Source organism: Triplophysa dalaica, chromosome 19 (assembly GCF_015846415.1).
Source record: "Triplophysa dalaica isolate WHDGS20190420 chromosome 19, ASM1584641v1, whole genome shotgun sequence".
In the NCBI taxonomy this organism is placed as follows: domain Eukaryota; kingdom Metazoa; phylum Chordata; class Actinopteri; order Cypriniformes; family Nemacheilidae; genus Triplophysa; species Triplophysa dalaica.
The window spans coordinates 12,258,473-12,277,886 of NC_079560.1; the positions used below are offsets into that span (position 1 = coordinate 12,258,473).

At 37.4% G+C, this 19,414-nt stretch overlaps 1 protein-coding gene across 1 annotated transcript in view; it reads right to left on the bottom strand.

Moving 5' to 3' along the window:
- Window positions 1-1,806: 1,806 nt before the first annotated feature.
- LOC130408541 (collagen alpha-1(XXIII) chain) overlaps window positions 1,807-19,414 on the bottom strand; it is a 65,536-nt gene continuing 47,928 nt past the window's right edge. The window contains exons 8-30 of the mRNA XM_056732121.1: window positions 18,329-18,355; window positions 18,110-18,136; window positions 15,677-15,736; window positions 14,285-14,401; window positions 11,702-11,728; window positions 11,548-11,574; window positions 11,360-11,413; window positions 11,215-11,265; window positions 11,067-11,102; window positions 10,906-10,974; window positions 10,185-10,220; window positions 9,996-10,040; window positions 9,830-9,919; window positions 9,703-9,756; window positions 8,298-8,354; window positions 8,140-8,166; window positions 7,353-7,421; window positions 7,163-7,225; window positions 7,016-7,042; window positions 5,896-5,949; window positions 5,720-5,806; window positions 4,450-4,488; window positions 1,807-3,898 (exon numbers count right to left, since the gene is read on the bottom strand). Of these exons, the coding sequence (XP_056588099.1) occupies window positions 3,848-3,898; window positions 4,450-4,488; window positions 5,720-5,806; window positions 5,896-5,949; window positions 7,016-7,042; window positions 7,163-7,225; window positions 7,353-7,421; window positions 8,140-8,166; window positions 8,298-8,354; window positions 9,703-9,756; window positions 9,830-9,919; window positions 9,996-10,040; window positions 10,185-10,220; window positions 10,906-10,974; window positions 11,067-11,102; window positions 11,215-11,265; window positions 11,360-11,413; window positions 11,548-11,574; window positions 11,702-11,728; window positions 14,285-14,401; window positions 15,677-15,736; window positions 18,110-18,136; window positions 18,329-18,355 (1,194 nt within the window). The 3' untranslated portion in view covers window positions 1,807-3,847. The remainder of the gene's footprint in view (window positions 3,899-4,449; window positions 4,489-5,719; window positions 5,807-5,895; window positions 5,950-7,015; window positions 7,043-7,162; window positions 7,226-7,352; window positions 7,422-8,139; window positions 8,167-8,297; window positions 8,355-9,702; window positions 9,757-9,829; window positions 9,920-9,995; window positions 10,041-10,184; window positions 10,221-10,905; window positions 10,975-11,066; window positions 11,103-11,214; window positions 11,266-11,359; window positions 11,414-11,547; window positions 11,575-11,701; window positions 11,729-14,284; window positions 14,402-15,676; window positions 15,737-18,109; window positions 18,137-18,328; window positions 18,356-19,414) is intronic.

Genomic DNA, 19,414 nt, shown 5'->3' on the forward strand with positions numbered 1-19,414 from the left:
CTTCCTGAGCATCAACCCGGTGAGTGAACAGCAAAATGAATGAAGAGCATAGAAAACAAAGGTAGTTAAATTCAGCTCTTTTATTCCCAACATGAAAGCAATGTGACTGTGAGTTTTTCTCCATTAGCGAAGCTGCATAAACTACATATCACGCATTAAATGTAACATCTCATTTGTTCATTAATTGCTCTCATGTTAAATATAAGTTTATTAATAAAGCAAGTGAGTGTACGTTACCTGTGCACGCTGTCGTTTCTGTCCCGTCTCCCCAGTGGCTCTGCTGGAATGGCCACAAAATGCCAAAGCTTATCGGTGAATCCGATATTAGAAAACAGATACCCGATAATGGGAAATTGATTAAATATCGGGAAACTATCGGTCGTTGTCCTATTTTGAGTACTTTGGTCCTCCATACACTTCTGCCAGATCAAAATTTAGATTAAAATTAAAGAAATAAAGTCATAAATATGGGACACAAAAGTCTAATTAAGAGATAAAAAAATCGGAATTGTGAAATTAAAATGTAAATGATTAGATTAAAAGTCATAATCTTGTGATAAAAAATCAATATGACGAGATAAAAAAATTATCAGAGTAAAATACAAATTATTAGATCAAAAATTCATATTTATGAGATTTAAATCGCTATTATGCGATAAAAAAAGAAGATATTATGAGATTAAAAATCATAATCATGTGCTGAAAAGTAATAGTTATGATGATATAAAAAGTATCATATTTATGCAGATGCGGTGCTTGTTATGTTTTTCTTAGTTTAAGAAATTATCCAATTCCATTAGGTTAATATTTCACTTGAACTCCCGGGGGGGGTTTCACGAACTTATAAAGGAAACAACAAACCCTCTAAAGCAGCTTACTCTCCTTTTCTCCGTCTGCTACTTTTCTCTCACACACATAACCCGCACCCGCACTACTTTTCCCATCATTCATTACGGCCTGGCCTACAAACCCCATGCTTCTTAAAAGGACAATGCCTATATTCCCGCAACGCATGAACAACCAAAATTATGCGGTCCATTCATTTTATTTAATTTAAATTACAGTTTGCACATTTAATATTAAAAGAATAACTTAAATAGCGCCGGCACTGCGGCAGCCACATTGGCTTAAAGGCGTCAGACGCGCAGCAATTCCACCGCTCGTGTGAATCCAACTTCACAGAACGATGTAGATTCACGAACGCGTCAAAAGTTAACAGAAACAACAGTGATTATAAGTTTATGCCTTTAACCTCTAATGCTTTTAAGAATCAAGCGTTTAGTCGATCGTGATGAATTCTTATAGCAACCATTGTAAACAGACAGCTTACTTCTTAGATCAGAAGGCTTTGTTGTTTCCAGGCGGACCGTTAAAAACGTGACACACGATGATATTCAACCAATCAGATGAAGACTTCGAAGGTGCTGAAGTGTCTCCAGAAAAGTGGAATTGAAGTTGAATTGTTGCTCTCTGGTCGGTTCTTCAGAAGTAGCACTAGAGCATCTAGGCATATAGCTTTTTATAAATATAAATATTCATAAATTTTCGATCTGTTTTTCATATAATACTTCTGTACAATTATCTATTTACAGTATATTATATTTTACGTCTATTTTATATATTTTCTACTCCATTTTATCAGTATGTGTCTCCTTATACATTGAGATGTTTGCGGGCTTCAAGTACCAAACATAAATTCCCTGTGTGCAGGCAAACCAGGCAATAAAACTCTTGCTTATTTAGACTTATTTTGACCTACAAATGAATTCAACTACTCGCAGCAGAGACAAAAGACAAAACACATAGTAATTTCCAACATTTAATCCCATGGATCAGTTTCTTTGTCAATGATTTCTTAAATTTTTAAAAACTGAAAACAAATAACTAAAATATATATAACCAATCGCTAGTGGTTTGTTAAACCACAGAGTTGCATTTACACCAATTAAACCAGCAGGTGTCGCCAGCGTGCGATTTTACTGCCTGCACTACCTCAAGCGAACGTTAAATTATACATTTGACTTTTTCCTCATAATTTCGATTATTTATCTCATAATTTCAAATTTTCATCACATATGACTTTTAATCTTATAATTTTTTTACATTTTGTATCTCATAATTTTGTTTTATTTATCTCATAATTTTAACCTCAATTTTTAATCTCATAAATTTTTATTATGTTGCAGAAATGGGCTTCCATTCAAACCAGTATGTCAGTACATTAAATTCATCTCTAATATAAAGTATGTTTTGGTAGGCACAGATAGAACATTAAATTTACAGTATCTACACTCACCTAAAGGATTATTAGGAACACCGTACTAATACAGTGTTTCACCCCCTTTCGCCTTCAGAACTGCCTTAATTCTACGTGGCATTGATGTCACTAGGTGCTGAAAGCATTCTTTAGAAATGTTGGCCCATATTGATAGGATAGCATCTTGCAGTTGATGGAGATTTGTGGGATGCACGAAGCTCCCGTTCCACCACATCCCAAAGATGCTCTATTGGGTTGAGATCTGGTGACTGTGGGGGCCATTTTAGTACAGTGAACTCATTGTCATGTTCAAGAAACAAATTTGAAATGGTTCGAGCTTTGTGACATGGTGCATTATCCTGCTGGAAGTAGCCATCAGAGGATGGGTACATGATGGTCATAAAGGGATGGACATGGTCAGAAACAATGCTCAGGTAGGCCGTGGCATTTAGACGATGCCCAATTGGCACTAAGGGGCCTAAAGTGTGCCAAGAAAACATCCCCAACACCATTACACCACCACCATAATTGCATTAATGAGAAATTGAACAGGTGTTCCTAATAATCCTTTAGGTGAGTGTATGTCTCTACAACAACTTTCTAGAGAAGCCATCATAAATTACCTAACGTTTCTGTTACAGAAAGACATGTTGCTATAATACTACAGTACAAATATAGAAAACTTATATAGAAACAGTTCGATTGAATTATATTTTTTCCACATGAATGAAATATCTATTTTAATTGGCATTTGCTTGTCATACTAGGCCCAGAAACACACTTTACAAGTATGCTTGACCAACAACACACTTTTAAGAGTTACTGCAGTGGTTATTATAGACCTCAATACTAAAGAGTGGGCAATGAAGATATTTTGAATCTAAAATTAGATGTGTTGTTGTGAAGGTGGATAGGGCAACTTAAAGTAAAGCTGAGAATGCAAAAAATACTCGTATTTCAGTGGGAAGACAACAAATGAAAATTTGCTTCTTTTTGAGTTCTGTAGAATATGTTTCAGGCCTATGGGTCTATAATACCTTTATCTTAAATGTTCATCTTTTACTAAATTAAAACAAAAAGTGTGGGGTAAAAACAATGATTCGACATAAAACACAATGCATACAAAATGCATTGTTATCCAAACAACTTCTGACTAGCTTTTTAAAGAAAGTGAAAAAATATAATGTATTGTAAAAATTACATATTTCCTTTACACAAACCTCATATAACACTCAATTGGTATGCAAACAACTCCTTACAAAAACCATGAATAAAATTAGTTTATACAATGTGGGGATTCTTATGAACACCAAGACAAGACTTTAAAAATACAAAAAAAAAATTTGTATACATAATATCCCTTATTATACAATTTGCACTATTCCACCGGTGTATTTTTGATTGATAAATGGAACAAAAGACAATACGCTGTTTCCTTCTGAGCTAGTCCCATGCGTTTCCTGAGTACAGGTTTGTCCATATGTACGCCAGTTCAGATCCAGTGCAACATCCAGCCAAGCCCTTTCCTTTGGACTATCCAGCAGACCTTTAGCAAACTATACTCCCTCCACGTACCCCACTCAATGTCTTTTAAGGTTGAGACGGGTGCTCGGCTCTGCCGCCCTGTCCTGAGGCCTCTTCCTTTCAGAGCAAACATTTAATGAAGAGTGGATGGGTACCCAGGAAAGGAAGACTGCCAGTGAAGTCATCATTTGCAGACACATCAGTCAGTCTGTTAGAAGGTTCAGGGTTATTTTGGTCATTCCCATTCTCTCCTTAAGGACAGCAGCAGCATTCTCTGTGCATCCGCAAGCATAGAGTTCATGTCTCTTCTCAATATCGAGTCCTGCACTCACGACTCGCTCTGGATTGCTTTTGAACTGACTTGTTATTGAGACATCGAAGAGCCCTCTTTTGTTAATGTAGCGATACATACATATTATTTATGCATAGGCTCCCATATGCCAACCCAGTATATTAAATAAGAGATTACTAAAAATTGGTAGACGAACAGCAAATGTTATAAAAATATATATCAATATGTACAAACTCCATGCTCCAGGTTAGTCATTACTGGAAGAGAGCAACAGGGGAAGACTGTTAGAGACACAAAAAGCAGACACAGAGCAAATGCAGTCTCCTTACTTTCAAATGCATATGTTTAGAGTTTTAGGTTATTAGTTTTATAATACCTTATGCCAGCATCCGGGTATCGGCAGTCCATCTCGGCCCTGTGAACAGAGAGATAAATTAATGTAATAATTAGTTTGAAAGCTCTTACTGATGGGGAAAGAAGGCAGGAATTGCACATCAGATCTGCCACCAATGATGTGAGACTGAAGGAAACACAGCAACCCACAGATGAATACTTTAGGACGTAAGTATGACTCTTAACCGCAACACAAATCATGCTCAAAACCCAGACAGCTATGGTTCTTGAACAGGATAGTTAACTAGTTGATAAACAACCAGCTCTCTTAACAATTATCGTTTTTTAAGGCTGTTACTATTTCATGTTTGTCAATTTATTGATGGGTTGCACTCCGCATTCTGGCAAATATATAATAAATGTGTAATTCACAGATCTATGCCAAGCCCTCTGAGTCAGAACTATACAGTTGTGCTCAAAAGTTTACACACCCCTTGCAGAATCTGGAAAAAGCTAAAACATTTGGAAAAATAAGAGGATTTTTGAAAATTGAGGTTTATTTTTAATTAAGTCCTGCCCTGAGCAAGTTATTTCACTAAAGAAATGTTTACATAAAGTTCACAATAAAGAATAATAACAGAATTTCTAAAAAAAATAGCCCAGGGCAAAAGTTTACATACCCCTGATTCTTAATACTGTATGATGTTACCTAAACAATCAATGACAGTTTTTATGTTAGTCATAATTGTTTAATAATTGTTTCTTGTTTGTTTTGAGTCATTAGACTGTCAACTGATCTTCAAAACAATCACCCAGGTCCTCCACAATCTTTGCTTTTCAGCATTTCTGGATATTTGACTCATGTCCAGCAGTAACTGTATGATGTTGAGATTCATCTTTTTACATTGAGGACACTCAATAGACTCATACAGAGGGGTATGTAAACTTTTGAGCACAACTGTATACAGTAGTTGTGTACAGGGGAACCCAACGCACCAGGATGGAAACATCAAACAACATAACCACACCCATATATTTTAGATAAAGATACTGTACCAAAGGGCAGGGGGCATCTGGGGCCCTTGCCTCCCCACCTAGTTTTCTACACCTATGGGTGCCCTGTCAGTGAAAGCCATTCTTGTCAAATTTATTGCAGCAAATTATTTGGATACACATGCACATTCTGCCACAAATGCATACAGCATCATTAAGCAACAACCCACATGTTGTTGCAATTCTTGCTAAAGCTGTAGAAGGACATTTATTTTTCCAAAAAATAGATAACAAATAGAAAATGTGACTACTTGACATACCACAGGACAAGGCTGATCAAGGCCTGGAGGTCCCTGTTCTCCCTTCTGTCCTTTCAGACCTTTCTTTCCCATTATGCCTCTGTCACCCTACAGAGAGAGAGAGAGATAGAGAGATAGAGAAAATGAGGTTTAGAGGGGGTACTGTATGATAAAAGTTTTTATTTTATTTCTAGTACCTTTTCTCCTCTATGTCCTCTGTCCCCCTTTTCTCCTTGAAGCCCTGGAAAACCCTAACAAATGAGAGAAATGTTTAGTATGAACTGACTTTAAATACTTAAAAGTACTTTTCGCTATAGAGTTCACCCAAAAATGTACTAAATTGATTAATCTCATTGATCAGTTGAGCACTCTCAGTGAAATTCCCAATACAAAATAGTACAGTGGAACACAGATGAGATCTTAGTCCTAGTTTATACTTCATTCATTCACATGAGCATGCACACAGCAAGAATCACGACACTAGGTTAAGTGCAGGAGACTCATTTTGCATTCAAATGCCATTTTTTGTCACTCTGCACACGGCAATGCATCTGAAAATGTATAGAGCTTGTTAATAGATGTCATGCCACGTTGAATGTTGCGCCATCTTGGGAGGATCGCTGCTAGTGTGTTCAATGCAGTGTTTTGTTTGTCTTGTTTGATTTGGCAATATGAATAAAGTTTGGTCTTATTGTGTTAAAAACTGCAAAAGCATTACGGAGAGTCATTCAGGAAATGCCATGGTTCTTTCACTTTCGATTTCTTTCAAAGTAACGGTACATTTCAAAACAATAATAGCAGCGGAGTATTATCCTCCCAAGATGGCCGCTCCTCTGCAACATAGGGCGTGACGTTAGCTTCACATTCTCTATGGGCATCTCTAATCCATCCATCTTTGCTCTGTTTCACACAAAGATAATTGGAAAAATGTTATAAAAACTGACATTTCTGGGACATCATTGACTACCATAGTAGGAAAAATTAAAATGGTAGTAAAAGGTGCCCAGAACTGTGTAAATATATCTCATTTTGTGTTCAACAATTATTTTTCCTACTATGGTAGTCAATGATGTCCCAGACATGTCAGTTTTTATATATTTTTTCCAAATATCTTTTTATTTGTGCACCAGAACACAGACATTTATACAGGTTTGGAACAACTCAAGGGGGAGTAATCTGGGTGGAGTTTTCCTTTATGAGTTAAAATAAGAATTTTCAATTCAATACGGATTTTCCAATAGTAAAAGTATAATAATGTTGCTTATAGTTTTTTTGTTTGTTTACTTTGTGTTGATCAAGAGTGTAATGATGACTTACGTCTAATCCTGGTTCTCCTTGTTTTCCCTACAAATATTAAAACCATTAAATAGAAAAAACAGCTTTGTTGGTTGAATTACAGTAACAAGTTATGTTTAGAAAGAGAAAAGATTTTTGTCTGTTTTAAAGTATATGAAACACACTGACCTTTTCCCCTTTTGCTCCGGGGAGGCCTACCAATCCATTAGAACCTGGAAGACCTTGAAGACCCTGAGCACAACGGACAGCGCACAACGCACAACGTTGTGGTGAAACATGACCAGGACACAAAGACCATGTCTCAATGTGGTTAATGTGTAATGGTTCTGCAGCAGTGTTCAAACTGTACAAAACTTACCATTGGCCCAGGTGGACCTATCTCTCCAATATCCCCCCTTTCTCCTTTAACTGCATCACCAGGCTCTCCCTGTGTTACATTACACATTTGTATTTTTTGTCACATGACCCTGAAATCAGGGACGGATTATGACTTTACTGTGCCCTGGGGACTTAATTTTTCAGAGGAGCCCAGGCATCACATATTTCACATTTTCAGAACAGTGTTGCACCTATGCCCAAATACACGTTAAAAGAACGAGCATTTAACAGTCCACGAATTACAAATTAAGCAATATCAATGACCAAAACATTTAACATTATCTTGACAAGAAAGATGGTTTTAACTCAGCTGAGAGGTATCTTTGGTGATTTCCTCTGAGAAAACTGTTCCACAACCTAATCCAAATGTCTCGCAAGACTGAAGCAATTAAAGACAGCGAACTGAGATTTGACACATTTGTGTGGTTAAACTTTAAACTCATTTTGTTATTTTGCTTTCTACTGTCTTCTACACGTGACTTCTGCACGCTTGTACTACACACATTACATTACTTGTATTACTTTTGATACTCGCCTCTAGATGTCCCTCTCAAAAGCGCGGAAATGCATTAAAATGATTTATTTGATTTATTCTCTACGGTTTATACTTCAATACTTCTGAAAGTAAAATTAATAAAGAATTTACACATATTTTATTTGCCAGAGCCCCCTGCTGGTCTAGTGCCCAGTATGCCGTGTTTTAAATCCGTCCCTGCCTGAAATGAATCATTTTAAAAAGTTGTGTTTTACTTGTTTCATAGACTCACCTTAGATCCAGGCATTCCATGATATCCCTTTTAGAAAAATAAATTGGGGAAAACAGTTTAGCTTTCTCAACTTAAAATAAAAACCAGTTAAGAGGAGGGTTTTAAACTTTAAAAACCCTCAAGATATTCAATTTAAAAATTTAAAATGAATTTCTTACAGCATGCCCAGGTGGTCCAGGAGGTCCTGGTGGGCCAGGCAAAGAGATAATCTGGGCCTACAAAAAAGATATAGAGACACAACCTCATGTAACACATATTTAGGATTAAGGCAGGGTGATCTTCCCAAAAAAGCATATCACGATCTACATAACAAAGAATCTCGATCCAAGATCTGAATTGAAATATTAACTTTTTTGCACAGAGCACTGGTGCTACACAGGTTTAAAGTTTTGTGGCACAGCCCAAACAATTGCACAGGTGGCACAAGGATAATATGTCTGTTTCCATCTTCAAAAATCACAAATGCAGGTCATCACATAAATAGACCGGTTAACCACGAAGGACATTAATGCTATATACAAATGGATCAATTGGGGCCATATATTTTTTAGTTTTTTTTATTGTTCTGTGTTTCTTTTGTTCTATATATATACGATCGTAATATATTTGTCCACATAAAAATACTGTAGTATTCCTTAGTATTTACTAGCCCTATTGTAAACTGAAGTAAAATTCCTAGATAATATAATTTTTTAAACCTGACTAATGTAAATATTAAAGTATGCAACAGTTTATCAATTGACAACAAAAATGCCACAACTTGCTATAGAACATATTGAACACTATAGTCGGTTTTTCATTCGAGCATTTAGGTTAACCTGTGTTTTATTTTGAGGCGTGGTCGTGAAGATGCTCCCACAATAGACACTTGAGTTTAGTGTGTGTAACGTTAGTTTTTCTCAATCAGTTAAAACAGTTAAATGCACCTGAAATATACTCTCAGAGCAACTCTGGACACGATGTTCATGTGTTTATGTCCTCATACAGTGTGACATACGTGTAGCACGTTAAACTGAATAACACATTCACTCATATATTAGAACCGGCAGATGACAGATAAAAATAGCAGGATTCCGCATCCTTATTAACAGAAATCACAGGGCTCTATTTATGCTATATAAACTTAATCGAGTTTCAATCACAATATAGACTAAAACTAAATAAATTAATGCCATCGATTAACATCACACAGCAACCAAGCACAAGTAAAGACAAACGCACTTCACACAAACATGCTGCTCTGTCTAATGCACTTGCAAAACTGTATTGCACGTGTGCTTCGTAGGTATTTATTCTTCTCACAGACCAATTTATATGTTGCACTTCACAGCGTTGCTGAAAAACACTTAAGTATTAGTTGGTGCCAGAGTCCTTTTTTGACACCAACTCATCGACAGATTAGATCACGATCCTCAAGATTCTGTTGAAAAGTGGATTTAGGACGGCTTCAAGATCAATCGCGATTTAAGATCGTCAGATCGCCCACCCCTATTTAGGATTACTACATTGGAATATGACTGAAATTGTTTTTATATGCTTATTTGAACTGTGTGGTAAACTCACCAGATTGTCCTCAAGTCTGGAGTCTCCTTGATTTCCTTTTTGCCCAACTGGCCCCTACAATGACAAATCAACATTTATAATAATCCTGCAACCCCAAATTTCTATTATATATTCCATTAATACTCACTGAAGGTCCTGTCAGCCCAATGTTCCCCTTATCCCCTTTTACACCGTCTGCTCCAGGTTCTCCTGTATGACCTCTCTCTCCCTTCTGGCCCTGGGTGAGAAACATTATAATATATAGAACTTGTGGTACATTTCTGGATGACTTTCTCTGTTTTGTATAAACCAACCTGCTTTCCTTCAGGTCCTAGTGCTCCATGTAAGCCCATCTCTCCCTGTTACAAAGATATTTTGGAAACGTGTCTGAGATATATTTGAATGTTATACTGTATCATCCCAGTGATGATATTTGCTACATGGCAAAGTTGAACATTTCTGCTTTTGTTTCAAATTTGCAATAATTAAGATGTATTACTCACTTTTGGGCCTTGCTCTCCAGGAGGTCCTGGAGGCCCCTATTGGATACAAAGAACAGATCCAAGCTTAATATTGAAGAAGTGCCGGAGATAAGAGAGAGTTCTTAAAGTGACATGGCACAGAATTTGACTGAATATGTGACCCCGGACCTCAAAGCAGTCATAAGTAGCACAATAACATTTGTAGTAAAAGCCAGAAATACATTGTATGGGTCAAAATGATCAATTTCTCATTTATGCCAAAAATCATTAGAATATTAAGAAAAGATAATATACCTTGAAGAAATTTTGTACATTTTCGACCGTAAATATATCAAAATTGTATTTTTGTGAGTGGATGCAGCAAAATCTCAATAGAAGTTCCCTCTGTGAGAATTAACCCCTAAAGTTTTGTATCTATGTAAAGATTAGAATTTCAACTGTCAGGTTCATCTACTCTCCGCAACGTCATTACTGCGGTAAGCCAATAGAGAACATTAAAACAAACCTGTTTTTCTGTTTTCCTGCTACAGCACCTCTGATGGACAACTTTAAAGGCGATTTTCTCAATATTTACATATTTTTCCAAAGTTTTTAATAGTTGTATCTCAGTCAAATATTGTCCTATCCTAACAAAGCTTATTTATTCAGCTTTCAGATTATGAAAAAAATCTAAATTTCAAAATAAATTCTGGTAAATCTGGTTTTGTTGTCCAGGGTCACATATTCTCAAACCAACTTTTACCTGTAAAGCTTGAAGTCTTATATCTAGATCATCAATGAAGGCAGTAGCCCCTTTCTCTCCAGGCAAGCCCTGAGAAATTGCAAAGAAAAGATGTGAGTAAGATGTTCAAATAGAACAGGCTTCATGTTATTAGTCGATGAGAGGCTGTGATAAACCCTCACCTGGGGTCCAGGATCCCCAACATCTCCCTTTTCACCCTATGGAAAATTTGATGACCATATTATTTAATTAAGCCTACATTATTTTAGAATTTGTGTTTATAGCAATAGACAAATATATTTTTTTAAGTTGTCAATGGTTCAGACTCACCTTACCAGGAGATCCATCAATTCCTCTCTTCCCCTCAGGACCTGGCATTCCCTGATCCCCCATATATAAAAAACAATGTTGTGAGGATGAGAAGAAAATGCAAAAGATGTATGAAATAAATATCTTAGCATAGTAATTTTCAAACCTTTGGCCCTTCAGGACCCTGTGGCCCAGGCATGCCATCAGCTCCATTCAAACCCTAAATGAAACATTTTAAAAATGTGTGTTTTTCTATGAGATCCACTCCAAATGAAATAATAATGATAATTGTTCTTGTAATTATATATGTGATAATGTGAGAATAATGATTATGATAATAATCAGCTTTACTACCTGAACACCAGGTGACCCCCTCGGTCCCTTTAGCAAAAAAAAACATAATCAGGCCAATCTCATAAAAATCTTAATTATCATATTTTCTTCCAAGTTGCAGATTTATGTTAAAAAAATAAAAACACAATATAAAAAAATAATTAATAAATTCTACCTCATTCCCATCTTTTCCAGGAGGACCCTATTATTAACAAAAATTAACATGATAAGGAAATAAAACAGTATTTAAAGAAACATCACAAGAAAATCTTTCGACTGTCCACTAGATGTCAGACCTCTACAGGTCTATGATGCACAACACAGTTTGACTATTTGCCTCTAACTCAATCAATCCCTTATTTTCAACACAAAGTGAAAGTGATGTCAGTGTGTGCAAACACAGACAGCAGCTCTGAATTCATTTTACCACAAAGGTCTAATTTGAAGCAGGGTATGTCTAAACAGAACGGGTTATTTAATTAATGATCTCAACCTTGGAACACATCAAAACAACATTAAAGTAAACAACCACGCAATGATCATTTAAAATCTATTTCAGAATGTTCTGGCAGACATCATGCGCGCTTCCAGGCTAACTGTGGATTTGCCATTATCGTACACAAATAGAAACACGCACACACAAGGCTAAAATGCAATGAATTTGTTAGACACCACATAAGATTTTTGCATTTATCATCGTTACCAAACCCCAAATGTCAAGCATCTAAACGCATCTAACAGGTTTTCTCACACCATGTGTGACTGAGGGTATTGAACCGATGACAGCCACTTTTCCCGCAGGCTCAGACTACTGTCTAGAAATGTGCCTCTGTGCCATTTATATTTGTCTTGTTCCGCAGCACTTCTGGGAAGGACAAAGGCAAGGCATCAGGCCTTTGGGAGCTAATGAGGTGGTTTCACTTAGGAAAATATAAACACAATTTGAGATACAACAACAGGAAATGGCCTTTGAGCTTACTGACCCCAGAACATCTGCTCTCAATATGAGGCACAGAGCTTGGTGAGAACCTCTGTCTGTTTTGCCCTTCATCATTGCACCATTCTTTGTTTGGTTTGGATGATGAGATGAATGTAAACGGTCAAAGTGCATAACATATGTTGGGATGAAATGGCTAAAAGCTTTGATTATTTATGCATTTCTGGTAAGTATCATACTCGGAGTTGTGGGTTCTATCAAGTACCACGTCGGACTGTTATATAATTCTCATGCATTACTCAGGACATCATGTTAGGACTGTGGTTTATGAAACCTTGAAGGAAGGTCAACGTAATATATCCATTGGCAGTTATTTCCAAGACAAGCATCTCTTATTAAAGCTTATAAGTACGGTTAGGGATTTAAATAAACGCTTAAACCCTAAATTAAACTTATTAAGGATATGAACTTCAATCTTATTGTGTGGTTTATGGATAAGAAACATGGTAGTTTGCATTCTTGAAATGGTTCTTCACAACTATGCCATACAAGATGCTTTTTTGGCCCCAAAGAACCATTACCTCAAAAGTTCCTATAAGGACGATGTCCTTCTTACTTTTTTTAAAAGTGATAGTCACCAAAAATAAAAATTCTGTCATCATTTATTCACCCTCTTGTCATTTTAAACCTTTAAGATGTTTTTTCTTCCACAGAAGACAAAAGAAGATTTTTTAAAGAATGTTTTGAACTGAAGAGCGACAGCACCAGTTCACTTGCATTGGTTTTGTGTCTGTACAATAGAAGTCAATGGTCACCGCTGCTATCCAACATTCTTCAAAATATCTTCTTTTGTGTTCTGCAGAAGAAAGAAAGTCACCCTTACAGAAATTAACTATGGTTTAAAACCAAAAAACTTGGTTTTGCTACGGTTGTAGTTTGCCAATAGTAATCAATGCACCAAAAGAAAAACATGGTTACTACACTTTAACCACAAAAAAAACAGGGTTAAACTTACAAGTGGGTGATTAAACGATGATAGAATTTTCATTTTTGGTTGAACTATCCCTTTAAGTCTAAAGAACCTTTTTTCCACTATAAAAACTTCTAATGTGGTGACAGAATATTTTAGTTACTCACAGAGAAAAATTTAATTTTAGTTTTTTTTTTCCAGTTTTCTGAAGCTTAAACAGCCAGTTCACCAAAAGGAAAATAATGACATCATTTACTCACCCTCAAACCTTTATGACTTTCATTGTTCTTCTGCACACAATAAAATATATTTGATAGAATTTTGAAACCAAACAGTTATGGTGCACCATTGACTACCATAGTTGTCAGGAGTGCCCCATAAATGCTTGGTTTACCCACATTCTTCAAAATATCTCCTTTTCTGTTCATCGGAAAAAAGAAATGTAAACAGATTTGGAACAACTAGAGGGAGAGTAAATGATGACAGGGTTTTCATTTTTGGGAGAACTCTTACTGTAACATTTGCAGTATAGGGTATTCATTTACCTGTCTAACAGTTAAGCAATACGTGAACTAAATGACATGAGGGACAAAGTCATTGGGATTGGGGTGAGTCTGACAATTGCAAAACCAGAAATGTATACTGTATGCATGTCTCAAACCCAAAGCCCAGGGTTGAGTTCTGTAAAGATTGTGTCACAGTGAGAAGCAGCACCTGGTCCTCTGAGCAGGGGTCCTCAACACAATGTGACTCATATGTGACTCATAGCAGCTGTACAACGAGAGAGCTCAGTAGACACGACAGATGGAAAGGCAAAAGAGCACATGTGAGATAGAAAGCAAGTGTCTTACCGGCTCTCCTGGGTGGCCCTGGGGCCCATCTCTGCCTGTGTTTCCTGGAGGACCTCTGGGGCCAGGTGTTCCTGGAGGTCCGGGGGGACCTGGTGGTCCATCTTGACCTTGATCACCCTAAGAGAGAGATAAAAAAGAGACCACGGATGAGCGGAGAGTAAAACTTCTCTTCTTGTTTCTTGTCATCTCTTATTGTTTTTTTACTTAATTGTCACCTACCCCTTGGTGAGAAAATTAACAGGAAAATGTATACGGTGAACTTTAGTGGCATCTAGTGGTAAGGTCACGATTTGCAACCAATGGCTCACCCCTCCCTTTCGAAGCACTACGGTGGCTGACACAGGGCTAAGATGTCACGTTTTTTTACTTCTTTGCTGAAGGAAATAACGCATTTACGAAACACGCTCTGCAGAGCTGTTTGTCCGTTTAGGGACACTGTAGAAACGACATGGTGAATTCCATGTAAGGTAACCCGGGTTGAATGTGGATAGAAATAGCTCATTATTAGGTAATAAAAACATCACGCTGCATTATGTAAGGTCTTTATAAAACTGCTGTAGACATAGTTATGTGTACTATATTGCATTTCTATCGATAGATCTTTACACTCTGGACCTTTAAATAAGGACATTTCTTTGAGTGTATACTATTCATGTTACATTATCATTTCAACTTCGACCCCATCTATCAATAGTGAATTTGAAAGGTTTGAGTTACAAAGAATCTACTGGTGTAAAACGTTTCAAAAGACGAAGTCCCAGGGAGCAGAATGTAATAGTAAGGCTGTGGTGACTTACAAAATAGTCTCTATTATCATATTAAGATAATGCAAAACACTTTACTGCCATAAAGAAAAAAGGCATTTTGTCTCACTTATTTGCACTGCTCAAAGTGGTGTGGTTATCATCTTTAATGCCAGTAAACACCGCAATTATCCCTCTTTTTGAAATTCGAAACAGACATGTAGCATACTATTGCACACGGCCGGGGGAGCTAATTGAAAAGTTTAGAGGCTGAGGACACACACAAGGGAAGGATAAAGAGATGGAGGCAATGTGAAAAACAGAAAGGGAGAAAAGAAGTGCGGCATGCACAAAGCCTACGAAAAGTGTCATGGTCATCTCTAGCCGAGAGAAAGCCATGCTCATAGCGGGGAAAAAAACATCTGACAGCAAAGAAGAAATATTACAAAATAATATATAAGAATGAGAGATAAGAAAGATGTATTCAGGAGTATTCAGAGTTAGAGAAACATGTGCTATATATTCTCCCTCACCGTAACAGTTTATGGGAGTGAAAGATAAAGAAACCGAGAAGGGAATGAAGTGACTGAGATGTTACATGGTGACAGGTTACAAGAGATGCAGGAATGATAATCCGGGAGTGACAAACCTTTACTGTGAGAATCTGATTACTGAGGAGGCCTGCAGAGGACGCATGGGCTGGTGGTCCCTGAGAGGTCAGAGGTCATATAGAAGTAAAAAAAACAGGAAATGACATAAGGGTGATGTAGGAGATGGTTTGGAAAAAGACACTGTTGGGAGACACATAAAAGTGGGTGATAAAGAATGGCATCCCATAATGTGCAGAACTATAGAAAGCTTGTAAACTTTAAGTCAACTTGAAGTGTGAGCCGTTCTGGCTATTCTTTTGTTTTGAGATCCCAAAGCCCTGACAAACTACTGGATATGATTAACTATCAATGGGGGCACACGGCCATGAAGTTTATGTATAGGATTGTGGTTAAATAGGTCTGCAAATGAATCACGTAGAAAAGCTACTTTTTCCCACAGATCAGTGTGTTTTGATGTGTAGTAAAACTGTGCTGTGGAGAAAACGCTCTATTGATGTACCTTATAGCTCCAATGCTGTAAAACATAACAATAATGTGTGACATGATGAGTAGAATTGAAAGTTTCTATTGAAAATGAATGCCGGTTCAAAAGTGCTTCCATAAAATTAGGAATATTGCTATCATGATGCTGTTATGAGTGTCTTGTAATGCAGGGATTTTCAAACAGAAAATCTGAGGCCAAGGACCCCCAGAAGGTTTTAATAGGTCCTCAGAAAAATTTAAAGGAACACTATGTAGTTTTTACAACCTTAAAACACAAACTGTTTCAGTGGTAGGACAACTCTTAACTGGACGAGTTCTACTTCCACTGCTACCTGAGCGGCTACAACCACACTCAAATGACGTTTCTGCATTAGCCGGTTCCATCAGCTTAGTCCACAAATTCACGTGTATTGTGCCACCCACATGGCAGCTTATACAACGGCATTATTTACGATACTAGTAAGAAACAATTACGCTTATCAGCCACAACCCGTGAGCAAATGTTCCATAGTGTTGCTTTAAGAGGATAAAAAAGCTAAAATTGTACAAGTTTTGGACCGCTTCTCAATTCCAAGAATGCAAAGAACAGACTTGTGTTCTGGTGGAGACTGGTCTTGCGAGGCAGCCTTGGAAGAACGAACTTGGATGGACGAACTGCAGTGACTTCTGGGACTTCAAGCAGGTTCCGTACGTGGGCAAGGCTGCAATTAATGCATCCTTGATATAGAGAACCCATACGGGTAATTTCCTGCGTTCTCTTGTTTTGTGTTTTTTTTGTATTGGAATCGGACTTTGACGGTTACACAAGACCCCTGAAGAATCTATATTGAGAAACAACCTATATCATTTCATTCATAATCGTTTCTGAGTGCTTATCTCTTTGTTCTTGACATGCATGCTATTTAGAATTTCTTCTCACTACAGTTGTATGTAGTATTATATGCCATTATATAAAACAGTTTAAATGGTACTTACTTTATACAAGAATCATTATGCAGTTTGAAAACCATTGTTGCATTGCATAGCTAGAGTGTTCTTGGGGATAGCAAGGTGGTTTCTAACTGGCACTTAGATATTTTGCATGCCTGCTCTGTTTTCTTCCAACACGTGAAATGAAAAAACTGACTGTTCACTTGATGCCTAATACATTTCACAATGTAGCAACATAATAAATGTATTCTCTTCACCCGTCAATAATTTTAATGTTTTAGTGGATCAGCGCTTAGTTCAGAACCTGTCTTCAAAAAAAAAACACTACAGTTTAGCATAACGTTATGGTTGTCTGCCTCTAACGACACTATAACTTTGTGAGTCTGACCTCAACCTGCTTTTTCTATGTCTGGGGCAAGGGGTGAAAAGTCAAGAGTAAGCACAAGGTCAACTATCCACCTGCACTACAAGTCCTGCCATCTGGAAGGAAACGCGGCTATAATCGACTTCCAGGTCAAGAGGCCCTAGTCCCGTGAGATTTCCAGTGGATTAAATCGGCTAATACTTCCTTGCTAAAGTTTAAAAACCTCTAATTTGGCTCTTATATCCACACCAAAACAGGAACGTGACCCTTGCAAGTTTTTCATTTTGTTTTCATTTTCTTGACTGATCCTGTCACCAATCCAAATGACTCTGCAGCCCTTCCACGGTCAGACTATAATAGTGCAATGCAAAAACAGTCCATTGCTTACAACACATATTCTTATCATTTAAACGAGTAAGGCAGCCAAGCACGTGTTTTTAATTCTGGCGTATGATCATGAGCTATGATGGAAAAGAGGCGTTGGAAGCCAAATTATTTAAATGATGGCTTGAAAAGATACGGATAGAAGTGTGGTACGATCTTCACTAAAAGATTCCTGATTTGTCAAGGCTCATGGTGTTTCCTCTTGGATGAGGAAAAACCTCAACATATGATAGATGGAGGCAGGGGAGGTTGGAATGGTAATGTTGAATGCTGTAGATTTAGACTCTAAATGGATGTTTGTGACACTCACCATAGGTCCCATGTCTCCCTGGTCACCCTGTGGAAAGAACAGAGCATAGCTATAAGGTTAAGCAGACTTGAATGTCGAACACTTGTGAAATATCTCTGGGTATCGCACAAGCTCAGAAAGCTTCAATTGGAGAGCAAATCTATCATTCCTTTGCCTCAATGGCAGGGTCATTTGTAAATGTATCATGATGGAATGTGTTCTGCATTAGAATAAATGTACCTTATCTCCTTTTGGTCCCGGCATTCCCTGGCAAAAGAAGAGAGAGATTCAAAGTGACGGATTAAAAATGCTTCTCGTCCATGAAGGCTTTTTCATTGATCAAGTCACACCTCCCGCCTCTCAAAAATGACTGGCAGATGTTGTGTTGGTTCAATGAATCGGAACGCTTGAAGCTATTTTAGATAAACACAATATTTAAGAAATACATAAACTATAAATATATAAAAACAGCAAAGCTGTCATGTTTCCACTACATATTTATCTTGTATTATGAGTAGATGGTTGGTTTGAGGCCACAAAGGATATTCCAACGTTTTATCCTGGTTTTATTTTGGCGCACAAGAAAAGCTCACCAAACCTTCCTTGGGGCCTCAAAACCAACATAACCCATTCTGATTATCACTCCATCTCATGCTTTCTGGTGTAGTGTTCTCCGCTGTTTCACAAGCGCTGTAATTTTGTGGCGTTTTATAAATGTACATATCACAGAGATGCACAGCGTGGTGTAGTGGTATCATTCAAAGAATGTCAAACATGAGACTCGGTTTCCAAGAGCACTTAATGTTGAGTTAGGATCAAACCGAGAATTTACTCGGTGCCTGTGGACAATTGGAAAATAGCAGAGTTGGTGTCACAATTCATTTTTTCTCAATCTTCACAGACTGCCTGTATATTCTGAACACCGTGGGCTGGAATGTATCTGTTAAGCCAATGACAACAGTAGATCAATCACTCAAGACGGAGAAGCCACGTTTGATAATACTGACTTTATACATAACAATCGACACGGTACACAGATGGAGAACATTTGCATTAGGGTGAGATGTTACATCTCATGTTACGCAAAGTTTCTTTTGTTCATGTGCACCCGGCCTAAAACACAACACTCTTTGTGCTTCCTTCACCCTTCAATGGTCTCCGCAGTTAACACTCTTGACTAAAGTGCACTTCCACTTGCAGCACGAGAACACCCTGCTAGACGTGATGAAACCGGTGACTCTGAACTTTGACGTAATCGCAGAAAGCTGTTGGACGTGCAGTTCGAAATAAATAATGGTTCTGATGTTTACCCTTGGACTTGGATCT